At 36.0% G+C, this 27675-nt stretch overlaps 2 protein-coding genes across 2 annotated transcripts in view; one reads left to right on the plus strand and one right to left on the minus strand.

Annotated features, from left to right (window-relative positions):
- The window catches only part of NECAB1 (N-terminal EF-hand calcium binding protein 1), a 182570-nt gene extending 165870 nt beyond the window's left edge, over positions 1-16700 (plus strand). Inside the window, exons 11-13 of the mRNA XM_026495772.4 lie at positions 8310-8387; positions 9670-9761; positions 12928-16700. Coding sequence (XP_026351557.1) covers positions 8310-8387; positions 9670-9761; positions 12928-12953 — 196 coding nt within the window. The 3' untranslated portion in view covers positions 12954-16700. The remainder of the gene's footprint in view (positions 1-8309; positions 8388-9669; positions 9762-12927) is intronic.
- Positions 15981-27675, minus strand: part of CUNH8orf88 (chromosome unknown C8orf88 homolog) — a 43912-nt gene continuing 32217 nt past the window's right edge. The window contains exons 5-6 of the mRNA XM_026495774.4: positions 17904-18010; positions 15981-16394 (exon numbers count right to left, since the gene is read on the minus strand). Coding sequence (XP_026351559.1) covers positions 16371-16394; positions 17904-18010 — 131 coding nt within the window. The 3' untranslated portion in view covers positions 15981-16370. The remainder of the gene's footprint in view (positions 16395-17903; positions 18011-27675) is intronic.

Below are 27675 nucleotides of genomic sequence, written 5' to 3' on the forward strand. Positions count from 1 at the left end.
TCTGTGGTTAACCAGGGGTGGAATGGACAAGATCCCTCCTGCTCCAATTATAAGGTCTTAGTTTCTTAAATTCAAGCAACTGAATTAGAGAGGCTTATGCCCTGAAGGTATTTGACCACCAGACCCAGAGGTTTAGAAGCTGACGGAGCCCTTGTCAGAGTATTTGTCAATTGAGTTTCAAAATGAGTTGTTAGTGGAAAAGCCACATAAATCAATTTTGTGACCCATTTCTCTCTCTCTCTCTCTCTCTCTCTCTCTCACACACACACACACACAACACACACACACACACACACAAACTCTGACGATCTTTTTGCTTATTTTAAAGATGTATTTATTTGAGAAAGAGCAAGTGGGGGGAGGAGCAGAGGGAGAGAATCTTCAGGTAGACTCCCTACTGAGCGTGGGGCCCTACGTGGGGCTCAGTCTCACAACCTGACCCATGAGCTCATGACCTGAGCTGAAAACAAGAGTTGGATGCTCAACTGACTGAGCCAGCCAGGCATCCGTCATTTTGCTTATTTTGTAATCACGACAGTTTATTAATCGCTGTGGGGAGGTACCAGTTGAATATATGTGGTGTACACAATGTATTCTTAGAACCATGCTTGATGCCAGAAAAAGTGAGAAAAGGTTCTGCTTTCACGGATCTTAGAATCCAGTTAGGAAAATAAGTCATTCATTCATAGCCTAAAATTTCACAGCTGTTAAATAGGATAAAACGATTTCTGAAGTCACTCTTAGATATGAATTCTAGGATTCATGTGTGTTCTAAACTCTATGTCAGGGGCCTAGGGAACATGAATATGGAATTGTATTATAAGACTTGACCCAAACTAAACATAATAAAAAATTTTTAAAAATTAAAAAAAAGAAGACTTGATCCTAAGACTTTACCATGGCCAAAGAAAGATCTTTAAGAACTAATGTTACCCTGTGGCATATTGACTGTGAATCATTTATCAGCATTTTTATGCAGGTGAAATATATTGGCAGCTGGAGCTTGGTGTGGAGAAATGGGGCGGGGGGTTTCTCAGGGACCTCCCTCCTGTTGTGCCTTTTCTCCGGTGGCTAGATTCTATGAGTTGAAGTAGGGCATGTGGGGAAAGGAGGAAACCAAGAGGAGGAGAGTCTTTTAACTTATCTTCACCCCCAACTATTCCTGAGCCACATCCTTCCCTCCTGGATGCTATTTCACTGCCTTTTTCCAGCTGCTGGGAATATTGAAGGTCTCCTGGAGTTCAGGGCTAAAGCTCTTAGTGACTACATCCAGGGACAGCTTAGCCAAAGAATGCAGTGAGTGGTGTCACAGGAAACCTGAACACATCAAGGAGGAAGACAAGCACATTAGCAACAGCTCAGAAATGTTCTGTGTAATTCTAAATTTGCAGATAATTGAAAGCTAATCATTTAAGCCCTAAGCCTTTTCAACAGAAATATTGCTGACAGAATTTTTTCATAATTAACCTTTTCTTAGTGTCATCATTGCATACGTACCGTTACCTGTATTGCACAGTCTTAAAGAGCAATGTCCTTAAATCTCATTGCTATGTATCGGTCAGTTTCACTCTTAACTGAAAGCACCCCCTGTAGAGTAATTCTGATTAGCATTTTCACGCATTTCCCTCTGAGCCAAAATCTGCATTGCTTTCAGCTCTGCCGTCTGGCTCTCCACCAGATGGCCTATAGTCGGGAAGCAAGAGAAGGGAGCAACATAAACAAGCTCTCCTCTTACGTATGTCTGAGCCTCAGGATGCAAGCATTTCCCAGAAGCCCTTGCTTCCCAGCAGACATTCCTTGGTATCTCATTGGTCCAGCTCAAGTCACATGGTCATTCCTCCCTCCAGGGGAGGTGAGGAAACCAGTATCCAACAGAAAGGGGTGAGATGGTGATGACTGTCTCAGTCCAGGGCTGACTGGTACATCGGGTATGCTATGAACTCAACAGTGGCAGGGTTCTGTTAAGAAAGAGGTAATGGTTGGGGCAACAGACTGTGTCTGCTCTGTCACCCCCAGAGTCATGGTGAAGGTATAATTCCTTAATCCATGTAAATTGCTTAGACCAGGGCCTGGAACAGAGCAATACATGTCAGCAACTGTCACCATCGCTGTGAGCGCATATAATAATATAACGATTATCATCATTACTATTGGCTTCCTGCTGTACATTGTTGTCACAAATATGTCTTTTTCCTTCAGTTTTGTTTTGTTTTTTCTGGTCTTGTTTCCTTTCCAATTCCTTTTACTTCTGTCATGTTTCTCAGTTTTAACACCATTTAAGACTTGGCCTTTGTAACTGCTCATTCCGGGGAAGTGCCACTTTCCTCTGGGGTATTGAGCTGACGGCTAATTAAACACACACAATTTGCCAAGGACTGGGCTAAGCACTCTACATGCAACACTTTAATCCTCACTGTACTGCTATTATCACCATTTTACAGATGAGGAAGCTGAGGTAAGTAATGGGCCCAGAGTGATAAAGCTACCAAGTTGTAGAGAAGGGTAGGCCTGCTGGGCTGTACTTCCAACCACTGCCTGATCACACCCATGCTTCCTTCAGTCCTTTAAACGCTTGAGAATGATGCTAAAATTTTTTTAATTCCTTACAGTCTTATGGATGTCCAGAAAATTGGGAGGTCCAAATCGCAAGATAAATTGGTTTTTAATGTAATAAGTAATATAAATCAGTTTAGAGCAGGCAGTTCTTGAAGAGCCTAAAATGGTAAGCTGGGTATTTTAAATTTTATCCTACAAAAAAACAAAAAAACAACACGGTCATGGGTTGAAATTTGTCCATTACATTGTCAAATTATGTTTGGAGATTACAGACTCTTTGAGACTATTGTGGAAGCTATGGATTTTCTTCCCAGAAAAAAAATGGACATGCACATCAATTTGCAGCTCATTTCTGGGATTTCCAGGAACCCCCCCCCACAAGAGCTCATTCATGAACTCCTAGAATTAGAAAATCCCTGATTTCACTTTCCATCCAATTCCTTTGATTCTAACTCTTTCCCTAGAAAATCTGAAATTGAGCGAACAATATTTGCTACATCGTACCTTAAGCAAGCTGGATAAACAACTATGAAAAACTTTATTTACAGGCAAAGAGCTAAAGGAAAAAAGTATTAAAATTTCTGTGTGTAGTTACCACCACCTGCTGGTCACACTTAGGTAAATTCTAAAACTACATTTAGCTTGACTTTTACACTGACCCATTCTTTGTTCGCTTTTAAATCAAAATCCTTGCTATTAGTTTATACTCTCATTTTGATTTCTAATCTGAATATAATGTAAAACTTTAGACTGAACAAGTAGGACTTATGGAATTTTTTATTTTTTTAAATTTTAATTCCAGTACTCATGGTATTTGTCTTTCTCTAAATTATTTTGCTTAGCATTATACTCTCTAAATCCATCTATGTTGTTGCAAATGGCAAGATTCTATTCTGTGTATGGCTGAGTAATATTCCATTGTGTGAGCGCATGCGTGCACGCACGTGTGTGTAGACCGTATCTTCTTTATCCCTTCATCTATTGATGGACACTTGCGTTCCTTCTATTTTTTGGTTATCGTAAATAATGCTGCAGTAAACATAGGGGTGCATATATCACTTCAAATTAGTGTTTTTGTATTCTTTGGGTATATACCTAGAAGGGGAACTACTGGATCATAGGGTAGTTCTATTTTGAATTTTTTGAGGAACCTCATACAGTTTTCCACAGTGGCTACACCAGTTTGCATTCCCACCAGCAGTGCACAAGGGTTCCTTTTTCTCCACATCCCCGCCAATTCTTGTTTCTTGTGTTTTTTTATTTTAGCCGTTCTCAGAGGTGTGAGGCAATAGTTCATTGTGGTTTTGATTAGCATTTCCCTGAGGATTAGTGATTTGACCATCTTTTCATGTGTCTGTTGGCCATCTGGTTATCTTCTTTGGAGAAATGTCCGTTCATGTCTTATGCCCATTTTTAAATTGGATTATTTGTGGGGTTTTTGTGTTGAGTTGTGTACATTTTTTTTATATGTTTTGGATACTAACCCTTTATCAGATATATCATTTGCAGTTACCTTCTCCCATTCCACAGGGTGCGTTTTCGTTGTTTGCTGTGCAGAAGCTTTTTATTTTGATGTAGTCCTAATAGTTTATTTTTGCTTTCATTTCCCTTTGCCGGATGTAAGTATTCCTACCTTGGCTTTCTTTTCATGTCCATGATAAATGTTTTTCCATCCCTTCACTTTCAATATGCATGTGTCTTTAGGTCTGAAATACATCTCTTGTTGGCAACATGTAGATGGGTATTGTTTTTTTATCCATTCTGTCACCATATGTCTTTTGATTGGAGCATTTAATCCATTTACATTCAAAGTAATTATTGATAAGTACAAACTTACATGTTGTTCCTTGTTTTATGGTCATTTTTGTACATTTTCTCTGTTCCTTTCTTCTCTTGCTCTTTTCTCGTGATTAGTTGGCTTTCTTTGGTGATATACTTGGATTCCTTTATATTTTTTGCATATCATTGGTTTTTGATTTGTGGCTACTATTCAGTTTGTATATCACATCTTCTGCATCTAGCAGTCTATGTTAAGTTGATGGTTGCTTGAGTTTGAACTCATTCTTCATGCCTCTCCCCCCACATTTTAGGTATATGGTGCCATGCTTTACATCCTTTTATTTTGTGAGTCTCTTGACCAGTTTTTACATATGTACTCAATTTTACTCTTTTGTGCTTCCTACTTTTCTTATTCCTACTTACGGTCTTTGCTGTCCACTCAGAGAGTCCCCTTTAACATTTCTTGTAAGGCTGGTTTGGTGGTGATGAATTAGTTTTCGTCTGGAAAACTCTTTATCTCTCTTTCTCTCCTGAATGATAGCCTTGCTGGATAGAGCATTCTTGGCTGCAGATTCTTTTGTTCCAGCACTTTGAATGTATCACACCACTCCTTTCTGGCCTACAACCTTTTTGCTGAGAAATCAGCTCATAGCCTTGTGTGGTTTCCCTTATATATAACTGTTTTCTTTTTTCTTGCTGCTTTTAAATTCTCTATCACTACTTTTTGCCATTTTAATTATGTATCACGGTGTGGAGCTTCTTGGGTTGATTTCATTAGGTTCTTTCTGTGCTTTTTGGATCTGGATATCTGTTTCCTTCCCTAGACTTGGGAAGTATTCAGTTATTATTTATTTAAAAAAATTTTCTGCCCTGTTCTCTCTCTCTTCTCCTTCTGGGATCCCTATAATGTGAATGTTAGTACACTTGATGATGTTGCTGAGATCCCTAAGTCTATATTCATTTTGTATTATTTTTCTTTCTCCTCTTCAGCTTGATTGCTTTCCATTACTCTGTCCTCCAAGTCACTGATCTGTTTTTCTGCTTCCTATAGTCTCTTTACTCCAGCTAGTGTATTTTTATTTCATTGAGTTCATCCCTAATTTTTTTTTTATGTTTTCTGTCTCATTGTTAAGGGCCTCACTGATGTCCTCCACTCTTTTCTCATATCCAGTGAGTATCTATGATTAGTACTTCACATTCTCCATCAAGCATATTACTTCTCTCCATTTCCGTTAGGTCTCTTGCTGTGATTTTGTCCTAGTCTTCCATTTAGAGTGTATTCCTCTGTCTCCTCATTTGTCTCTGTCTGTTTCTGTGTATTTGGAAACTCAGCTCTGTCTCCACCTGAAAGTAGTGGCCTTATGAAGAAGAGGTCCTGTAGTGTCCTGCAGTGCAGTGTCCCCTGTTTACCAGAACCTGGCGCTTCAGGGGTGTCTGCTGTGTGTGATGCATGCATCCTGCTATTATGACTGAGCCGCTTTTTCCCTCGGTCCAGGCATCTGCAATGGCTCTCTTTGCCTATTGTCAGCAGTAGTTTGGTCCCTATGCTGTTAGTGGGCCAGTCTTGGGCCGTCTTGAGCTTGAGAGGAGTCAGACCAGGCATTTGCCAGAGATATAGTAGCACCAAACTCAGGGTTTTTGTCTCCTGTTTTGTCTCCTGAGCAGCTTTTGTTCATTGTCAAGCAGGGCCGGCAGTCAGACCAGATGTCTGCCCTCAGCCCACTGCTGGGGCTGTCGTTGGAGTGGCGTGTATATGGTTATCTCCCCCTTTCCCAGGGCCACGCGTCACCTTGGAGTGGTGCTGGCCTCCGGCAGAGCTGCTTGTACATAGCCAAGCTTAGGGCTCTGCTTTGGATGGGCTCCGGCCAAGAACATATAGGAAGGAGCAGCTCCACTGAAGTGCACAGGGGCTGGATGTGTGGTGTTAGCAAGGTTTGTCCTGGTCTGCTGTGGGGACCTGCAGTCACCAGAACCAAGACAGGCCAAGTTGGAGAGGGCAGATCTGCCTAAGAGCAGGGATGCCGGGGCAGGATTGGGGGGGGGGGCCCTCTGGGCAGGATGCACAGTATTAGCAAGTTAGGGATTGTCTGTGCTGCTCTGGTTCCCACAGGTGGCTGTGTGTTTACACTGGGAATCAGGGGAGGGAAATGGCACCTGTCTGTTCCTGTGTTCCTGGAGAACTCTGACAGTGATCCCCACCCCTCCAGCACATGCCCAAGATTAGTAAACAAGTATATCCCAGGCATTTTTCAAACTGCTGCTTCTATGCTGTACCTTCATGGGGCTGTTTGTTGTGCTTCCTAAGGGTAGGGAGTCAGTTTCTCTGAAACCCTACAGGCTCTCCCAGAGCCAACGCTGTTGATTTTTAAAGTTCTAGGTTTTAAGACCCACTGTTTGTAAGAACTCATGAAATTTGATCCTTCTGATTTTCAAAGCCAAATTCATCTTCCCCTTGGGGGCTTCCCACTGTGAGGGTCTGTTTCTTTGTCTTCTCTACCCCTATGTGTCCCTCCCCTCTGCCAGCAGTCCAACGGTCCATGTAGCTCTCCAGAGTATTCTTAGCCTGTTAGATGTGGTCTCTTCTCTACATTTTGTTTTGGAGAATCTGTTCTGCCAGTCTGTGGGTCATTTTCTGAGTCCCCTACGCTGAGGTGGCAGTCATCTAGTTCTATCTGTGGGACAGGGTGAATTTAGGGTCCTCGTACTCTGCCATCTTCCCTGGAAGTCCCTGGAATTAATTTTTTTAAAGGCATCTTTGTATTTGTCTCCCATTCTCCCTTAAACTTATGAATCTGTCCCCTCCTCCTTTCTACCATAATTTGGATCTTTGTCATCACCCACCTAAGCAATTTCACCACCTTTCTAGCTTTTCTTCCTGTGTTGTATTGACTGTTCCCCATGGGATACCTCATGCCGCCACCAGAAGGATCTTTTAAAACCCACCTCTAACCCTGATACCTCCCTGTTTTAAATCCTTCAGTGGTTCTTAATTGCTCCAGGATTAAATCCAGCCTTCACCCCAGTGTATCTTTTCAGCACACCCCCAACCCAACTCCTCCAAAACACATTACATAGCCTTTTAGCCACTCTCAGGCTGGTCAGAGAATTGCAAGGAACAAATTTGTCTGTCCTAAGTTGGAAAAGCAAACAAACAAACAAAAAAAAACCAGTTATGGCTAGAATGTGGACTCTCAAAGTTGGAGAGGAAATTGAGAGGGGGGTGTGTGTGTGCGTGCGCGCGCACACACGCGTGTGCGTGTGAGAGAGAGAGAGAGCACACCATCGGCATTGGCAAACCAGAAGCCTTGCAGCAGTCAATCCAAGGATGGGATAAGGCCAGGAATTTGGAAAGAGCTATGGAGGCAGACAGGATAGATTCAGAGAGCTGCACTTGAGGGTAAGGGCAGTGGCATGCACTCAACAGTTTTTGGAACTGTAACACAACAAATAGTCAATCTTTTGAATGAATGAAATTTTACAGAAGTTGTATTTGTGATGTCTATAATATACTGAGATGATTTCATGATGCCAAACCAGAAAAGTAAAAAATTATGTCAAGCAATACAGACATATTGAACTAATCAATTCTTCACAAAACTTTCATTCCCATGCAGGCATCATAGGTGTTTCCCATATGAATAGGTCAGATTGTTTCATACCACATACAGAGATGATTAGAAAAATTAGTTTGCTTCTTGGGGCACCTGTGTGGCTGTTGGTTAAGCATCTGACTCTTGATTTCAGCTCAGGTCATGATCTCAGGCTCTTGAGATCAAGTCCCATATAGGGCTCCTTGCTCAGTGTGGACCGTGCTTGAGATTCTCTCCCTCTCCTTCTCCCTCCACTAGAGCTTGATAGCACTCTCTCTCTAAAATAAATAACTAAAAATCTTAAAAAAAAAAAAAAAGAAAAATTAGTTTGCTTTTTGTCTTTAATTTCCTGTGTCTACTTATGCTTTTTCTCTTCCATTTCAGTATTTCCATACAGAAGCTTTCCAATGAATCTCGCTACATAATTTATGAGTTTTGGGAGAACAGCAGCGTGTGGAATAGGTAAGTAATAGCCAGCTTCTTTTGAGGGGGAGCCAAGGAGAGGGAAATATATATGATGTTTGTAGGAAAAGCTCTATTCCCTTTACCTCACCTTAAAATCTGTCCCTTTTGTTCTTTTTCCTACATCCCACACTTTTAGGAATGTATTTCATGGATTAGAAACCACTTTATTCTTGAACCACAAATACTTTTGGTAATGATCCTACTTTAAGTATAACCATTTTACTGATGCTTTCAAGTCAGAGTTAGGTATGGGTCATGGGTTTCTAGAGTGTCAGGAGGGTGGGTGGACAAAGGACACAGAAAAGGAAGGATGAGAAAATAATTTTACTTTCTAATTTTTCATAAATTCTGTGTTAACTATACCAGTTAAGGTCATCATAGCTTAACTTTTCTAAATGTCTTTAAACTGCAAAAAAAAAGAAATTAAAGACATTGGAAACGATTAAACAATCAACTTCTCTGGGTAACCATTCTACAGTGTATAATGTATACCAAATCATGCTGTACATGTTGCATGTACGTGTTTGTCAGTTATTTCTCAACAAAGTTAAACAAATCCACCTCTTTGAAATTAAAATAATTATAAATAAGTTACATACAATTGGAAAAATGGGATGAAGAAAATTTTTGCTGAAATTATACAGTTCTAGTTGGGTTTAAATGGCAGAGAATATAGCCCTCCAGTAAGTCCATATTTAGGATTTTAAATATGGTAATGAAATTAATAGAATACCTGGAAATTTAGCTATACATATTTCACCTAAAAGTTTTATTTTTGTGACTACTTTAAAACCATAATAATGACGCCAATAGAATTTCAAGCACAGAAGGGAGCTTTAAAGGCAACTTACTCAATTCTGTACTCCATGCCTACACGTTAGATGATTTTTCTTTCTTTTTTTCTCTAGGGAGAGAAAATCTATAGTCTCTCTTCTTAGCTATCCTATATTTTTAATCATCCTGACAGCCAATATATTCTTTCTTCTGTTTAAACTTCTTTCTGCAATTAAAGTCTTTCTCCTTTTGTTTTATTTTCCACAAGGAATTAATGTTCTGCTGTTTTCAAAAGTCTTTAAAATTTTTTTCTGATGACAATTGTTAAATTACTTGAGTCTTTTTTTTTTAAGGCTAAATAACCATAAAAAGAAGTCTATATTCAGACACTTAATCCAAATCATCCAAAACTTTGCCATCTTGACTGAATTCAAACTCTGTTGCACTCTACTCAGGAAGATTGTAATAAAAGTGCACAGCCTTAACCTATAATTAATTTATACAGCCACCTTCAGACGAATTATAGCAAGACATTCCAAAGAAGCAACGTGGATTTCTTGGAAACTCCAGAACTCACATCTACTATGCTAGTTCCTGGTAATTATCCTGGTTTCACAGTGCTTCTATGTGCTTTTGTATTGTCCTTTGCTTTTTAAAAGATAGTATTTTCTTACCCCAAATGTGATCAGTGGTGCTCTCTTTATTAGATCTTAAAATCTAAAAGTGGGGGGAGTTAATAAGAGATCTATATATTCTATTGTCTTTACTCCTTAGTTGATTCTATTTGTATTCCTGACTATATTAAACCTAATATTAGTCATTTTCTGGTCACATTCATTAATCTAACAAACTTGAAGTCAAATCATGATATTTCTAAAAAAATTATTCAAATGCTTTACCATATTATAATTAGGTGTATTGAATAAATTTGAAATGTGTGACCCATAAACTGCAGATTTTAGAATTATGCTGGAAATATTTTTAATAGCTTTTAAAATATTTGTAATTGGGGGAAAGCAGAACTGAAAGAGAAATTTGAAATGAAATTGTCTAAGAAGTCTGGCTTAACCAAGGCTTAAGATAATTGAGAACCAAAATTCATTTGTTCATCTACCCTTCCAGTCACCAATTAAATATATTTACTGAGTGTTTTATGTTCTAGGTACTGGGCATACTGGGGTGCTTAGCCTTACTAGTGCTGACTGAGTTCCAATTTTGAATAAACATTATGTCGGGAGCTAGAGAGTGCAAAGTAAAAATTCAGTCCCTTCCCATAAAATGCTTTCTGTTCAGTAGGAAAGCCAAACGCTTGCAGAACAAAACAAGCTTAGGGTATCACATAGCAGTTACTGCTGGTCATAATATGCATGTGGATTTAGAGAAGGGATTGCTTCTTTTTAAAAAGAGATGACTCTGGAGCTGGAACTTAAAAGGTAAGTTGGACAAATAAAAATACTTTGCTAGAAGTAAATTGTAAACATGAACAAATGTAAGAAATGTTAAATGTTCTTGGCCAATTGGTGCAAGGGTAAGACTAAGGAATAGGGGTTATCTATGGTACATGTAGAGAGAGAAGAGAGCAAGGAAATGAGGTCGAAAATACAATGAGTTTGAACTTAGTAGTATGGAGTCATTAAAGATTTTTGAGAGGGGTAGTGAATGCTCTAATCAGTAGTAACTGGCAGAAGGGAGAAACATGGTTATCATAGAGAGGTAAGAGATTGGTCAGGTAGGGCAATAATCTAGGCCAGGAAAAAGGCACCTGAACCAGGAGCTACCCAGAGAGTTCCCTTGCCAATATAGTTTTCAGGAGTTAACCACGGCAAGACAATATTTGAAGCCTGGGTTTAGTGAGAAAGGGTATAGGTAAGAACAAAATATCTGACAAAAGCCTAGGAAAATGCCTTTATTTAAAAGGGAGGGAACAGCCTTCTTTAATAAAGAGATGGAGGGGAACCACTCAGAGGTGGACAATCAGAGTAGTCGAGTAGCAAGGAAACTGAAAGAGAAATACGGTGCAAGGCACAGTGCTTGTCAGGGGCCTGTGTAGTGGGGTGGGACTGAAGAGAATGGGACTGAAAACTGGATTTGACAAGAGGTCACTGTTTAAGAGAACAGTTTTAATACAGTGGTAGGAATTTAAAAATTAGGGCAGATTTTGATGGATTGGGGAATAAATGAAAAGTGAAAAGGTAAATTCTGGAATTGAAGGTAGGCGAGGAGATGGGGGAGATCAGGTATGAATGCTTTCCAGTCAGCCGACCTACCATCTCTGCCTGAGCTTTAGGTATATACTTACTCTAGATCTTAAACACAGGTTTGTGGATTTGTAGAATTTCCCTTGCTGTATATTTCAGATTTAATCCTCAAATAAGAAAGCCATGAATATGGCTGAAATTTTTCTATTACTCTTTCTCTCTCAGAGCATTCCCTAATTTAGAGAGAAAAGTTGGGCTCAAATAATACTGGATCAGTTCTTATTCTCAGAACCCAAATTCAATGCAGTTTAATGCCTTTTTTGCTACCCTATTTTGCATTAATTTTCATACCACATCTAATTTCAACAGTGACCACTGAAATTTGGAAGAACAAAAAGAAAAGACAGGTTTGATTTCTAACACAATTTTTTAAACCTCCCTCGATTTTTAACATCTACTTGGGTATCCTATCCTTTTTTTTTTTTTTAACATGAAAGTTTTATAAATTGCAACAGCAGACACACCTCCTTGGACAAATAGCTGGAATTAATTTATTATTTATAGTTTTAAAGTCCATATGACTTCTAATATTTTTAGCAACCAGTCTTATGAATTTTCTTTGTTATATGAAGGCTAAAAATAAGAATTAAAAGCATTTCAGCTATACATATTTAGACCTAAAATAAAATTCTGAAAAAACACCTATTAGAGATGGGTAGGTTTGTATTTTTAATTTAACTCACAAATTATGATTTTTGATAAAACCTCCTTTTTATTAATTTCTAAGTGGCTTACCTAAGAAACAGCTTAAGAAGTATATTCCTGTGGACTCTCAAATATCAAAATCATTCAAATGAGGCATACTGGAGTACAGCTGAACAGGCCCACTAGCCATCATAAAACACCCAGACCAAAATATGAAGAATTCGGTCTGTGGAGCAGAATATCCCTTGGTAAATGAGAAAGGCCTGTGGCTATGAGAAAAGAAGATGCACAAGAAACTAAGATCCTATTGCCAACCAGTATGTCTCTTAAATAGCTTTGCAAACAAATTTCAATCCTATTGTCTGTTTCTCACAGCATTCCACCAGTCTTAACTTCTTTGCCATAGATTTGTCTTTGGGATATTTATAATCACTGGGGAAAACATTTTCAACTTTACAATATAGATATACTAAAAAATATTTAAAACACATCCACTTGCTTATATCCAGTCTTTCTGAAATTGTTATGTAAAAGTATCTTACGTTCTCAAACTGCTGCCAGTACTGGATAGATTAAAACAACATGATTTCATCTTTAGAGAATTTATAATCTTATTGCCAAGATAAGCTCCATTCATATATACAAACAAACAAAAAATAGACTATGACCAAGTGCCAAAAGATCTGGCACAGGAAGAGTTCAGTCTTGGTTCAAATAGGAAATAGTGACTGACTTGAAAGGCAATTATGCAGACTAGAGGTGGGAGAAAATAGTCTTTTATACTATAAGAATGATTACACCTTGAACTAACTTAGCCCTGGCAATTATTTTCATTTAATAAGTTGTTTTTCTCTTTTCAGCTTCTTGGTGGATCCTGAACAACTAGATGTTCTAGACATTTTCTTTACGGTTCCAAGTGCAAAACAAGTATTCTTATCTAAAATGTGAACTAGAAAATTCTCTGCAGTTACTAATCTAATCTATACTTTAATATATTTAAGGTGTGCACTCTTCTAAAATGTCTTCTATATCTTTCATGTGAAGTTTAGCTAAATTTTTGAATTTCACTATTCTCAATATTTGCTGTTTTGCTACATTGTAACCTAAAACACTTTAGTGGCAAAATCCTAATATGTGAAAAAAGTATACACATAAAGGAAAAAAATCGTGAAAAAGAAATGATAAAAAATAATTGAAGTGGGAACTTTTAGAGTATCCCTTCATAGGATAGCTTTTGTAGATTTGTCATAAACTATCAAGGTTAAGTCAGTGTTTTGTCATTTTTAAGTAACTGATTTTCTGTGAATGAAGTTTATTCTTGGTAGTGCTCACTCCATTCCCAACTCATGATCTTTTGAGCATCCACTTTACTGAAAGCTAATATGTGACCCAAAATGGTGTCCTTATGCGCAGAGAGCGACAGCAGGTGCACAGAGAAAAGGCCACATAAGGACACAGTAAGGAGGTGCCCAAAGCAAGCCAGGAGAGGCCTCAGAAGAAATCAATCTTCCTAGCACCTTGACCTTGGACTTCAAGTCTCTAGAACTGTGAGAAAATACCTTTCTCTTCTTTAAGCTAAAAAACTGTTAATAGTAATACATGAGCATACAACAGTCTTGACTGTAATCTATAGACACTATATACCTATCAGGTTATAAACTGGTTTTTCACGAGAGAACAATTCTGTGATAGTTAGAGTACCATTTAGTACTGTAACACCATTACATCATTTATTAGCATCATAATTCCCTTGTATGTAAGTTCAATAAATCAAGAAAATAGAATTTTGACAAAATCTGGATTCAAATTTTTGTCATATGATCCAGAGGACTAATTTTCTTATGAAAAATAGACATTTGCATCTAAATAATAGTTTCAAAATATTTAAATAATGAAATTTTAACCTAAGTAAACAAATATAAAACAAGCACAAAACTTTAAGGAAGTAATAAAATAAGGAAGGTACTACACAGAAAACCGTTTCCAATTTCAACACTAGAATGACAACAATTCTAGTTTCACCAGAACAGTTGGTTTGTTCTGTGTACCTAATAAATTTACTACACAAGCTCATATATTTTTAATAAAATCTCTTCTGATAAATGCTGCTAATAAAAATCCAGTGCATATGAAGTTTGTTACCATGTTATTCGATAGTCTAAATTCCTTTGAAACCACAGGTCTTCAAGGAAAAACTGTAAGGTTATTTATTTATTTATTTATTTATTACTGCTGGAAAACTCAGAAGGTTGAGCTAAATTATATTTTTAAATATAAAATTTGACCTAAAATATTTTCTCAAATGAATTTATGGAATATTAGCTTCTATCAAAGGTATACCTTTGTATACACCTCAGTCCTCATCCATCTAAAGAAAAATTTTTTTCATAGCTTCTATGAGACAAGGGCAGTAAATTTTGACATATGCACACACGTGTGTGTGTGTGTGTGTGTATGTCTCTGGTCATTTCTAAAGTTGACAAACACTATGAAACAACACCTGGCTCAACTCTTTTAATTTATATACAAAGTAGAGAACATTAATGTAGATGTACAATGATTATTCAAACAAGTTATACATATGTACAAAGGCAAACAGCTAATAAAACACTTTGCAGTCTCTCTGATTATATACAGTGACTTTTGACATAAAACTCTTCTTGAAAAGGTTGGTTATGAATGGTTTCAAAAATACAAATCATAGCCAATCAAAACATATTTCAGTATTAGATTCAGAAAGTACCTAAGTCTTTTAAGTGTGAGGCAGTTTCCAAAGTACAATGGTGGTGTGGCTTTAAAAAGGTTTCTGCCCTCAGTAACAGTGCTGAGTGGAAGGGCTCTTTAGATTCCAAACGGGAATAGGTTCTGTCATCGTTTTTTTAACTAGAGTCAAAAAAGCCTTTATGGTAATTTAATTATGGTACTACTGACCCCAGCTCTTATACAGATTACACACAAATTGTTGTGTGTGTGTATATATATATATACATATATACACACTGGAACCTATAAGAAAAAAAAATAAATGAAAAATCTGGGCCCTAGGTTTAAATGTATCATTTTTAAGTACCCTATAAATTTGTGGTTTTAATGTATTTTTTTTCCGGGGAACAAAGTGTAATGAAAAGTAGTGTACTAAAAGACCAAGATGGGAAGCCTACCACGGACTAAAGCTTGAATCCAGGTAACAAGCCCAAAGACCAGTGAAGAAAAAGGTACTGGTTTTAGGAGTTCAGAATTCAGTTTACGATAAACTTTCTGCCAAATGATGGTCTTGAATGCCTTGCCAGTAGACCTGGGGATCTAAGAGAAGCAGGGAGAGTTTACACTTACCTTTATATCAGCAATTTTTTTTGACACTATGCTGGAAGAAACTTTTTTTTTCAATAGTAACATCCAGAGTGACAAAATGCAGGAGATTTATTATATAAAATTTCTAGGAGCTAAAAGTTTAGCCCCCAAATTCTTCATCCATACATGTTCCTGTCATAAGAAATTACAGAATTGAAACTTAATGTACCTCAATTATTTGCAAATGCCTAAATTTTTCCTCTTTTGGAAATAAAAATATCAGTTTTATTTTGCAATTGCCCAACTTCTTCTGTTCATGGAGTCTGATTAGAGACAACAAAACAAGTAGCAGCTATTTTTTACCTTGAGTTTCATTGTTTCCAAATTGTCAATCTCTGCTAGTAATTATGAATTTTAAACAGTTTTATCAAAAACCTAGAGACCAAAGAAATGCCTATTAAAATATTCTCCTTCCTGTCATTGAGAACTCTGCATTGAACATCCTGGGTCATTTTAAGCCTCTGGAGAGATTGTGAAGATCCTTTCAAAGTGCTGGTATGAAATCAGTGGAAAACAGAACAAAAGCCAACTTTAAAAGCAACAAGAAATTATATACCATATATACATCATAGCAAATACTTTATATTTGAGAATCTTTACAGCTTACATTTCCATTCCATTATTACAAGAGATGAAAAACAAAAAATTGCAAGTAGCATGCAAATTATAAATACAGCCTTCCCACTTTACTAACCAAATTCTTACTTTCCAGTGTTACTTCCCAATTTATGCAGGAAACTCCCTGCAAAGCTGAAACTGATTAGAAAATTCTTTATAGTTTAAAATATCTTTCTCATTTTAGGAGAAACCAAATACCCAACCATCAAAATTAAAAATAAACTGAATTGTCACAGTCCATTACAGTTATTGTTACTAGATCCACTTCATTTGCAGGTGTCCAAAATAGAAAACGAATAATTCTTTATCTTCAAATTCATCTGTTCTTAAAAGGCTACTTAAAACTTTGGTGGTTTTCCTGTAACATAGAAGAAAAAGTTAATTTATCAATTAGATTGAATGAATACAGTTTTTACTACTTAGTTTATCAAACCAAATACTGTGATCCTATTATGTGTTTACAGATCTTAAATGCATGTTACTATAGAAAGTATTAAAGTAACTGGAATCTGTCAAAAACAGTTCTATGTTCAGAAAAATATGTAATTCATTTTTAAATCTACTAGATTGTATTCCAAACCCGTTGTTTTTGTGATACCTGGCTTGTTCAAAATATGTATGTCAAAATTTTATTTACAAAATAAAATATTAGAGATGAAATAAGTCTGCAAATGAAAAAGTGACCATTTTTATATAGCACTCAAGTTTAGATTTATTCATACATACTCCTAAGATCTTTTCTGAGAGGTGGGATAATTTGAACATCATTAAGAACATTTTTTCATGGTAAAACATTCCTCTTGTGCAAGGTATTATGAAAGAAGCTTAAATTTTGAAAAACTGACTAGAGTTCTACAAGTTAGGGAGTTTAAGAGAAAAAGAGGCTTTGTATTCCAAAGGGTTAAAAATCCCAAAAATGGAGAGCGCAGGAGGTATGTTATGTCTCGCATTTGAGCCATTCTCAGCATACCTATATTCTGAGTTCATCTCAATAGAATACATTTACCCATATAAAAAAGTTTGAAAATTCTAATGTCAAATTCTAGTCAAAATGGAAATAAAGACAATTTACTAAGTGCATAATGAGAGCTAAGTACTATCCAAGTTTTTCTATACATTATACATTATCCATCTATAAATTCTATACACTAATTATACATTTCTATTATGCATCTATAATCTCATCTGCAATCACAAAACTGAGGTTCAAGGTTACGTGACTTAAATTTGAACGGTATACTAGTACACAATTTGAACCCAAGCCTGATACCAAAACTCCTGTCATTTCCAATCAGTATGCTAAAAGATATGTGTATTTATTGTATTTATTCTGATAAAATTTGATGCAGTGACACAAATATAAAGCACTAAGAACAGCAAAAACACACTGAAGAGTAAGTGGGGTGACTTGTTTTACTGTATAAAAAGATGAATTGAGAAGAGTAAAGGGCCCAGAAACAGACCACACATATATTTCGACAAAGGTGGCAGAGGACTATCCTTTCAGTAAATATTGTTAGGATGACTGCATATCCATGTAGAAAAAAAAAAAAAAAAAAAACTTGACCCCTGCCTTACATCATACAGTAAAATCAACTGCAGATGGATTACAGAACCTGACTGAAAAACAATAGAACTTTTAGCCTCTTTATCTTTCAATGGAAAAAATATTTCTTAAAATATAATTCCATTTTATTTCTTGACTGGAGTGGTAATTACTTACAGTAATTGGTTATATTATACATTTAGATTTATGTACTTTTCTGAATTATATTCCACAATAAGATTAAACATCTAGGGAGAGAATCCAGTAAAAATACTAAAGATGAATATTTTAGAATTAATACAAAATTAGAAAACTACTTACTGGTTTTTTAAGTACAATGGGATGATCAGGCAGAAAGTCTGGTTTTTTTCTGCAGATGGAAACACTTGAGAGCTTCAACAGGAAATCTCTGCTGTATTTAATTCTCTCTATAGATATTAAACATGAAATGTAATGTAAAATAAAGAACTCTCCTAGAACATTTTTTGGTTCATTGTTTTCTGAATGTCCCTTAATAGTCCATTATTTTATAAAATGAGGAGTAGTTTTTATGTAAAAGAGAAGAGAAGCAAAAAATTGTGGTATCTACTGCCTCTTTTTTTTTTTTCCTTTTAGGAGGAAAGGAAGCCAAGTAACCAAGGAAAAATGGGTAAGAGAGAAACATCTCAGAAAATGAGTAATGCATGGCTTCTTTCATCTGGTTATTCATATCTGGCAATAACGGCAGTAATACATGTTGGGCAATTCCAATCCTGCCAAAATAGAACCCTAATAAGCCTGTTTATACAATCAAAATCAAGAAAAATTTATTGTACATCTACACATCAGAGATGTGCTAAGTAATGGTGAAAAAGATCCAAGATAGGGTCCCCATCTTTAAAAGAGAATAAAAACAATGCTTCAAATATCTGCATATTTCTTATCAGAAACTATCACCATAAATGATCCCTTGCTGAGCCAGAAACAGCAGAGCAATATCTTTAAAGTGCTAGAAGAAAAGAACTAACAAGCTGGAATTCCGTAATGTGAAAAAGAAAAAAAAATATCTCCCGGTCTCCATCCCTGGTTCCTTACACAAAGCTCCTAAAACCCTTGCATTTATGTTAAATGATGAGTACTAAGACTATCTTTTGTTTTAGTATTTGGGTTTTGATCCTACTTCCTGACATACAGCTTTTTAAATCCCTTGGACTTTCCTGGGTGACAGAAATGCCTTTGTTCTAATGAGGTGACTTGGTGGGCTTCTGGACAGAGGCTGGTCAACAGAAAGATCAAGCCATGATTAGAAGCTTGAGACTTTCATCCCCACCCCCACCTCTTCCTAGAAGGGAAAGGGTTGGAGATTGAGTTAATGATTGATCATGCCACAAGATGATGCCTCCATAAAAATCCCCGAAGTATGGGGTTTGGAGAGCTTCTGGGTTGATGAACACATCCATGTACCAGGAGGGTGGCACACCCCAACTCCACAGGGATAGAAGCTCCTGCACTTGGGACCCTTCTAGACTTCGCCCTGTGTATCTCTTCATTTGGCTCTTCACCTGTATCCTTTATCATATCTTTTATTATATAATAAACTGGTTAAGTGTTAGTTTTCCCTAAGTTCTGTGAGCCATTTTAGCAAATGATCAAATCCAAGAAGGGAGACTTAACCTCTAATTTATAGCCAAGTTGGACAGAAGTTTTGAGTACTCTGGGGACCTACAACTTGCAACTCTCATCTGAAGTAGAGGGTAGTTGTGTGAGACTGAATCGTGAGGTTAAAAGACATTTTCAGAAAAGAAAAAAAACTAAAAGAATTTGTAACTAGCAGAATTAGTTAATCCACAAGAAATGCTAATGGAAGTTTCTCCAGTTGAAAGGCAACAATACTATACAGAAACTAATACTTAGAAATGAAGAATAAAAGAAAAAAGGTAAATAGCTGGATAAATATAATGGGCTCCTTTTTTTTCCTTCTAAATTTTATGTGTGTGAATGTTGAAAGCAAAACTTATGACACTGTCTAGTGGAGATATGATAATACAGTAACAGCAAAAAGGTCAGTGCAATGGTGTGGAGGGAAGAAACTTAGAAATGGTTGCAAGGTTTTACCATCACCATTTTGCATGAAGTAGTATAATGGTAACAAGTACACTGAGTTAGATATTATAATCCCTAGACAAAAATACAAGAAAATATAGCTAAAAAATCCAATAGATATAATCAAATACCAACAAAAATTCAAAAATATCCAAAAGAAGGCAGAAAAAGGAAAAAAAACAGGACAAACAGGAAATAAATAATAAAAGGCCTAAATCCAACTACATCACCTTACTTGTTAATGGTCTAAACAAGGGGTCAATAAGTTTTTTTTTTCTTTGGTAAAAGGCCTAATAGTAAATATCTGAGAGTTTTGGGACATAAAGTCTGTCACAACTACTCAGCCTTACAGTGCAAATGCAGCTATAGATAATAAAGCATGTGACTGTGTTCCAATAAATTTTAATTTCCAAAACAGAGATTTGAACTAAAGGACATAGTTTGCTAACTCTTAGGTTAAACGCTGTGATTAAAGGCCATAAACTGACACAGTGGATTAAAAAAAGAAAACATGCTGCCTGCAAGAAATACACAGGTTGAAAGTAAATGGATATAGAAATATATAGCATGCAAAGAGTACGAATAAGAAGGCAGGAGTGGCTATCTTAATATCAGCTAAAGAGATCATTAATGATGTGCCAAATGACAAAGTTTCAAAATACATAGAGAGGAAATGACAGAAATAAAAGAAATAGACAATTGCACAAAAATATCAAGTAATATAAAACAATCACCTCAGCACTTTATAGAAATAGACAAAAAATCAGAAAATACTTAGATCTGCACAATATCAACCACCTTGATTTAACTAACAGATATAGAAACTACATCAACAACTGCAAAATACAAATTATTTTCAAGTAGACATGGTAGAGTCACCAAGATAGACCATGTGCTGGGCTATAAAACAAGTTTCTAAATTTAAGGGTCTTGGGGGAAAAAAAGTCAAAATCACAAACAAGGAGACATTACAAATAATACCACACATACAAAAAGTCATATACAAAGAGACTTCTATGAACAATTATCCATCAAATTTGACAACCAGTAAGAAATGGATAAATTCCTAGAAATATAGAAGCTATCAAAGAGAAAATCTGAACAAATTATTACTAAGGAGATTTTATCAGTAATCAAAAACTTCCCAATAAACAAAAATCCAGGACCAGACGAATTCTACCAAACTTCAAAGAAGAATTGATACCAATCCTGAAACTCTTCCAAACTCTTCTAAACTTATGAGACCAGCGTTACCCCGATACATCCTTTTCTCAAAGGATGCCACAAAAATATTCAGGCCTTGATTAACACATGCAAAAATCCTCAACAAAATATTAGCAAACAAAATTCAACAGCACATTAAAAAGATCACAGTGGGTACAGAGAAAACATTCCTCAACATAATAAAACACAAGTAGGATGAACGCACAGTTAAAATCATACCCAATGGTGAAAATTGAAAGCTTTTTCTCTAAGATCAGGAACAAGACAAGGATGTCCACTCTTGCCACTTTTATTCAGCCCAGTACTGGAAGTCATAGCCACAATAATCAGACAAGAAATACAAGGCATCCGAATTGGTAAGAAAGATCTAAAGCTGTCACTATTTGCAGATGACATGATACTTTATATGGAAAACCCTAAAGACTCCATAAAAAAACTATCAGAATAAGTGAATTCAGTAAGATGCAGAATACAATTAAAATACAGAAATCTATTATGTTTCTATACACTAATTACAAATTATCAAGAAGAGAAATTAAGAAAACAATCCCATTTACAACTGCACTAGAAAAATAAAATAGGAATAAATTTAACCAAGGAGGTATAAAAAAAAAAAACTATATTCTAAAAACTATAGCACATTGATGAAAGAAACTGAAGATGACACAAATAAACAGAAAGATATTCCATGCTCATGGACTGGAAGAATTGATATTGTTAAAATGTTCATATTACCCAAAGCAATTTACAGATTTAATGTAATCTCTACTAAAATACTAATGGCATTTTTCACAGAACTAGAACAAAAAAATCCTAAAATGTGTGGAACCAAAAAAGACGATGAGGAGTCAAATATATCTTGAGAAAGAACAAAACTAGAGGTATCACACTCCAATTTCAAACTACACAAAGCTATAGTAATGAAAACATTATGGCACCTGCTCCAAAAAAGACCTACAGATCAAATGGAACAGAATAGGGAGCACAGAAACAAATCCACTTATATGGTCAATTAATCTATGATAAAGAGTCAAGAATACACAACGGGGAAGAGAGTTTCTTCAAGGGGGGCCTGGGTCGTTCAGTCAGTTAAGCTCCGCCTTTTGCTCAGGATTGAGTCCCATGTCAGGCTCCCCACTCAGCAGGGCATCTCTTTCTCCCTCTCCCTCTGCCACGCCCCCCCCACCACGCGCATGCTCCAGCACACTCTCTCTCTTAAATAAGTAAATAAAATCTTTTTTTGTTTGTTTAGTTTTATTTGTTTCCTGGGCAAGGATTTATTACATTGAGTAGGTAAAAAAGGGAAAGATAACACATCTTAATATCAGAACACAGAGAGTTAACATAAGAGAATAATATTAACAATGTATGCAATAAATTTGATTACCTAGACAAACCAAACACATTTCTTAAAAGTTCTAAACTTTTTTTAAAATAATTTTTTATTATGTTAGTCACCATACAGTATATCCTTAGTTTTTGATGTAGTGTTCCATGATTCATTATTTGTGATAAAATCTTTTTTTAAAAAAAAAGTCTCTTCAATATGGTGTTGGGAAAACCGGATGGCAATCAAAGGAATGAAACTTGACTGCTTTCTTATACCATACACAAAAACAAACTCAAAATGGAGAGAGAGCTAAAAGTAAGACTTAAAACTATAAAACTCCTAAAATAAAATAGAAGGTAGTAATCTCTTAGACCTCAGTCTTAGCAATATTTTTTTAGATCTGTCTCATTAGGCAAGGGAAACAAAAGCAAAAATAAACAATTGGGACTACCATCAAATTAAAGGCTTTTTGCAAGGCAAAAAAACCAACAAAATTTAAAGACAACCTACTGAATAGGAGAAGATATTTGCAAATGATACAACTGATAAGGGATTAATATCTAAAATATATAAAGAACTCTACAACTCAACACCAAAATAAATCCAATTAAAAATGGGCAGAGAACCTGAATAGACATTTTTCCAAAGAAGATGCAGATGGCAAAAGGACACACGAAAATATGCTCAACATTTAAGCATCAGAGAAATATAAATCAAAACCACAATCAGCTATCACTTCACACCAGTCGAAATAGCTAGTCTATCAAAAAGACAAAAAATAAACATTGACAAGGATATGGAGAAAAGGAAACTCACGCAATTTGTGAGAATGTAAACTAGTAACAGCCACAACAAACACAGTATTGAAGATTCTTCAAAAAATTAAAAATAGAAATAAATCCAGCTATTCCACCTCTGGGTATTTACCCAAAGAAAAAAACACTAATTCAAAAATATCTATATAGCCCCACGTTCACTGCAGCATTATTTACAATAGCCAAGATATGGAAGCCACCTGTTTACTGATTTGGGAATGGATAAAGAAAATGTGTGTACACACACACACACACACACACACACACACACACACGGAATATTACTCAACCATAAAAAATAATGAAATCTTGCCATTTGTGACAACATGGATGTACTTAGAGAGTATTAAGTGAAGTGAAATAAGTCAAATGGAGAAAGACAAATACGGCACAACCCCACATTTACATGTGGTATTTTTAAAAAAACTAAGAACAGATTGGAGGTTGCCAGAGTCAGGGGGTGGAACATGTGCAACGTGGGGAAAGGGAGTCAAAAGGTACAGATTTCCAGTTATAAAATAAATAGGTCATAGGGATAATATGCACCATGGTGACTATAGTTAATAATATTGTGCCACACATATGAAAGTTGCCAAGAGAGTACAACACAAGAAAAAAAAATGGAACTATATACGGTGACAGATGTTAAGCAGACTTACTGAGATGGTCATTTCCCAATATATACAAATTTTGAATCATTATGTTGTACACCTGAAACTAATATAATGTATATGTCAATTGTACTTCAATAAAACAATGCTAAAAAATAAATTTCAGAGACTTGAAATCATACAGACTATATTCTCTGAAAACAAAATAAAGAAATCTATAAGAAATCCATAAAAACTTCAAGTATCTTAGAAATTAAATAACATACTTTAAAATAATTCACAAGTCAAAGATAAAATAATGAGGAAATTAAAAATGTTTTAAATTGAATGACACTATAACATCAAAATTTGTGGAGTATATCTAAAAAGGTGCTCCAATAGAAATTTATAAATTCTTAAAATATCTACAAAAAATTACCTAACAATCCATTTTAAAATGCTAGAAAAAGAAGAACTAAACCTTAAGTATAAGAAATTTATAAATAGATATCACCAAAATAGAAAACAATATGTAAAATTAAAATGCCAAAAGCTGGTTCTTTGAAAAAGAAAACTGAATTTGATGAATCTTAAGCTAGATTAATTGATGCAGAAAAGAACACAAAAAACAAATACCAAGGTTCAAAAATGGGTTGTCCAGGGGCGCCTGGGTGGCACAGTCAGTTAAGTGTCCTGCTCTTGGTTTTGGCTCATGTCATAATCTCAGGGTGATGAGATCAAGCCCCATATCAGGCTCTGCTTAAGATTCTCTCTCCCCTCTCCCTCTGCCCTTTTTTTCGCACCCGCCCCTTTCTCCCTCTCTAAAATAAATGCATAATTTTTTTTAAAAAGGGGGGTTGACCACAGACTGTACAGGTGTTAAATAGAAAATAAGAGATACTATGAATAACTTCAAGCCAACATTTGACAACTTGGATAAAATGGATATACTCTAAGTTTTTTGTGGACACATTTTTTTTTTCATTTCTCTTTGGTAGAAAACCAGTCATGAAAATTCTGGGTTAATAGTACATTGGAAATCAGGATCTCTTGGAATTGCTATAGATTTATTTATTTTAGTGGGGGGAGGAGCAGAGACAGAGGAGAGAGAATCTTAAGCAGGCTCCACGCTGAGCAGGGAGCTGACATGGGGCTGGATCTCATGACTCTGAGATTATGACCGAAGCTGAAACTAAGAGTCAGATGCTTAACCAACTGTGCCACCCAGGTAGGTACCCCAATAAAGATCTTTTTTTTTTTTTAAAGATTTTATTTAATTATTTATTTGACAGAGATAGAGACAGCCAGCGAGAGAGGGAACACAAGCAGGGGGAGTGGGAGAGGAAGAAGCAGGCTCATAGCAGAGGAGCCTGATGTGGGGCTCGATCCCACAACGCCGGGATCACGCCCTGAGCCGAAGGCAGATGCTTAACCGCTGTGCCACCCAGGCGCCCCCCAATAAAGATCTTTTAAAAAGGAATAGACACTGGGGGCTAAGGATTCTGAACTTAGAGAATGAAAAAGAGAGGGAAAGAGAGAGACTGGGCAGTTGTTGCTGCTGTAGTGCCACATATAAAAGCTGAATGAGAATTTTCCAGTGATGGGAATGCCTTGTGCTTTTTAAAAGTACCAATGGCTAATACTCAGTTCCAAGGTGTTCTCTGGACTATGCTGTCAGATAAAGAAACTTGGGGACGCTATTAGGAAGTAAAACCAAAAGAATGAGAAGAAAGAAAATATGAGAAAATTAGAGAATCGAGTAGACTAATATCACTAACATCTGACTATAATAGGCATTTCAGGAAGAAAATAGAGAAAATGGAGATGAGAAAAATCATCAAAAAAATATCCACAAAATTCCACATCAGAAAACCAAAGTGCACCAACTGTCCAGAAAAAAAAAAAAAAAAATTGAGGGGAAAGAAAACCCACACAGAGGTACATTAGGAAATTTAGAAGAGCAAAGATAAACACACAATCCAAAACACTTCCAAAGCAAAAAAAAAAAAAAAAAAAAAAAAAAAAAAAAAGCAAAAACAGAAAACAAGGCCATTTATAAGTACTGGGGACCTGAATGTCACTGCAGAATTAAAAGCCAATTAATACAGCCTGCTGGAAAATGAAGCAAAATGCCTTAAAATTTTAGAATGAAAATAACTTTCAACCTGGAATTTTGTTAATCAAATTTTATATTTAATCTATACAATGAAAACTCAGCTAGTTCTGCATGAATGTGAGTTCCCAAAGTATAGCCTCCTGAGGTTGAAGACTCACTCCCTGCCCTCAGGAAGGTTTTACTTGGCAAGTTTTGACAATACTACTAAACAGAAATCTGCAAATTCTCCTTTTCTCCTTCTCCAAAGCTTTACTGAAGTATAATTCACATACTATAAAATTCATTCCTTTTGAGTGTGCAAATGAATGATTGTTAGTATATTTACAGAGCTGGGAAATCACTGCCACAATCTATTTTTAGAATATTTATATCAACTACCATCTGACACTTCACTCCCATTTGTAGTCACTCTCCATTCTCAATCCCATCAAAGCAAACATTTCTTTCTAAGGATTTGCCTTTTCTAGATATTTTATATAAATGAAATCATACAATATCCAACCTTTTGTGTCTGGCTTTAGAGGTTCATTCTACCTGGAATTTTCTCTCTAACCAAACTATCAATCAAGCATGTAATTAGTACATTTTCAAATACACGAATTCAAAGAATACACAAACCAATACCTTTTTTTTTTTTTTTGAAGCTCCTGGAAAATGCACTGAGCAAAATAAGGAGGTAAATCAAAAAAGACGAAAACATAGGGTCAAGAAACAAAAGAGTAAGTCAGCAAAAGTAACCAAGAAAGAAACCTTAAAATTCTATCCCTCCACCAAAGCAACAAATTGTCAAAAATTTCCAGAACCAACTTTTTCTGAATTCTGGAATTAAACGTTTACAAAACCAGGGGAATGCTTAGTAAAGAAAAGAATAGCTAAATTCGCTAAAGAGTTTTGTGGCATTTTAACTTGCCTGAGAAGATCTCCCCCAACCCAGATTGGCAACGGCCTTGAAAACAACTGCTCTCATTCCTGGTACAGGTTCCCAGTACTGGAGAGAACAGTGCAAATCATATTCTCAGAAAACCGTGGTTTTCATTTTGACCTCTCTGGTGGCTAAAGGTGATTTGCTTTTATCTCACCTAAGAACTCTCCTGGGCCTGAGGTTGCTATCTGAATCCATTTGTCAAAACATTTATAGGGAAATATATCAGCCATTTCCACCTGGGAGAAGGGATAACAATTAAAGCAAACAACAGGAAAACCTAAAAAGCTTAGGAATAAAGATTAGGGAAAAAGATGCTTTGGGAATTAAGGGCACAGAAAGACAGATGTTCCTAGGAATCTAGAAGGCTACATGCAATGTAAAGGCTAGGCTCATGCTCAAAGACTTGAGAAGGTCCTAAGCTGTCCCTTCTGTCTGACCTTCAAGTTTTTCAGAAGCAAGAAGTAAAGTCAAAGGAAGAGTTGTAAACTGCCTGATCGAGTACTTACAAAAGGCACATTCAACACACATATAGAAGCCATATACAAAGATTGAGAGAGGTTTTTTCTTCCTTTTCTGTTTTTTGGTTCTAGGTATTGAAGGAATTCTCTGCCAAATTATCAGCTGACCATGAAGATATCACAACAGAGACTTGAGTGGCCACATGTAACAAACATAGACTTTACAACATTAGTTCACAAAAGTCACTAGACAAACAACAAAAATTACAACAAACAGCAGCGAAAAACCCTTAAAAAGGGAGAAAATCTGATTTCCAGAGTTAATACATTATATTCAAAATACTCAGTTTTCAAAAACAACAACAAAATACAATACATGCGAAGAATGAAGAAAGTGTGGCCCATATATAGGAAAAAAAAGACATTAATAGAAAATTTCTCTGAGAATGCAGAGATATTGGATTTACTAGAGAAAGACTTTAAATAAACTATTTAAACTACGCTCAAAGAACTAAAGGAAACCATAAGAAAGTGTCTTGCCAAATAGAAAATA

Source organism: Ursus arctos, unplaced genomic scaffold (assembly GCF_023065955.2).
Source record: "Ursus arctos isolate Adak ecotype North America unplaced genomic scaffold, UrsArc2.0 scaffold_6, whole genome shotgun sequence".
Taxonomy (NCBI): Eukaryota; Metazoa; Chordata; class Mammalia; order Carnivora; family Ursidae; genus Ursus; species Ursus arctos.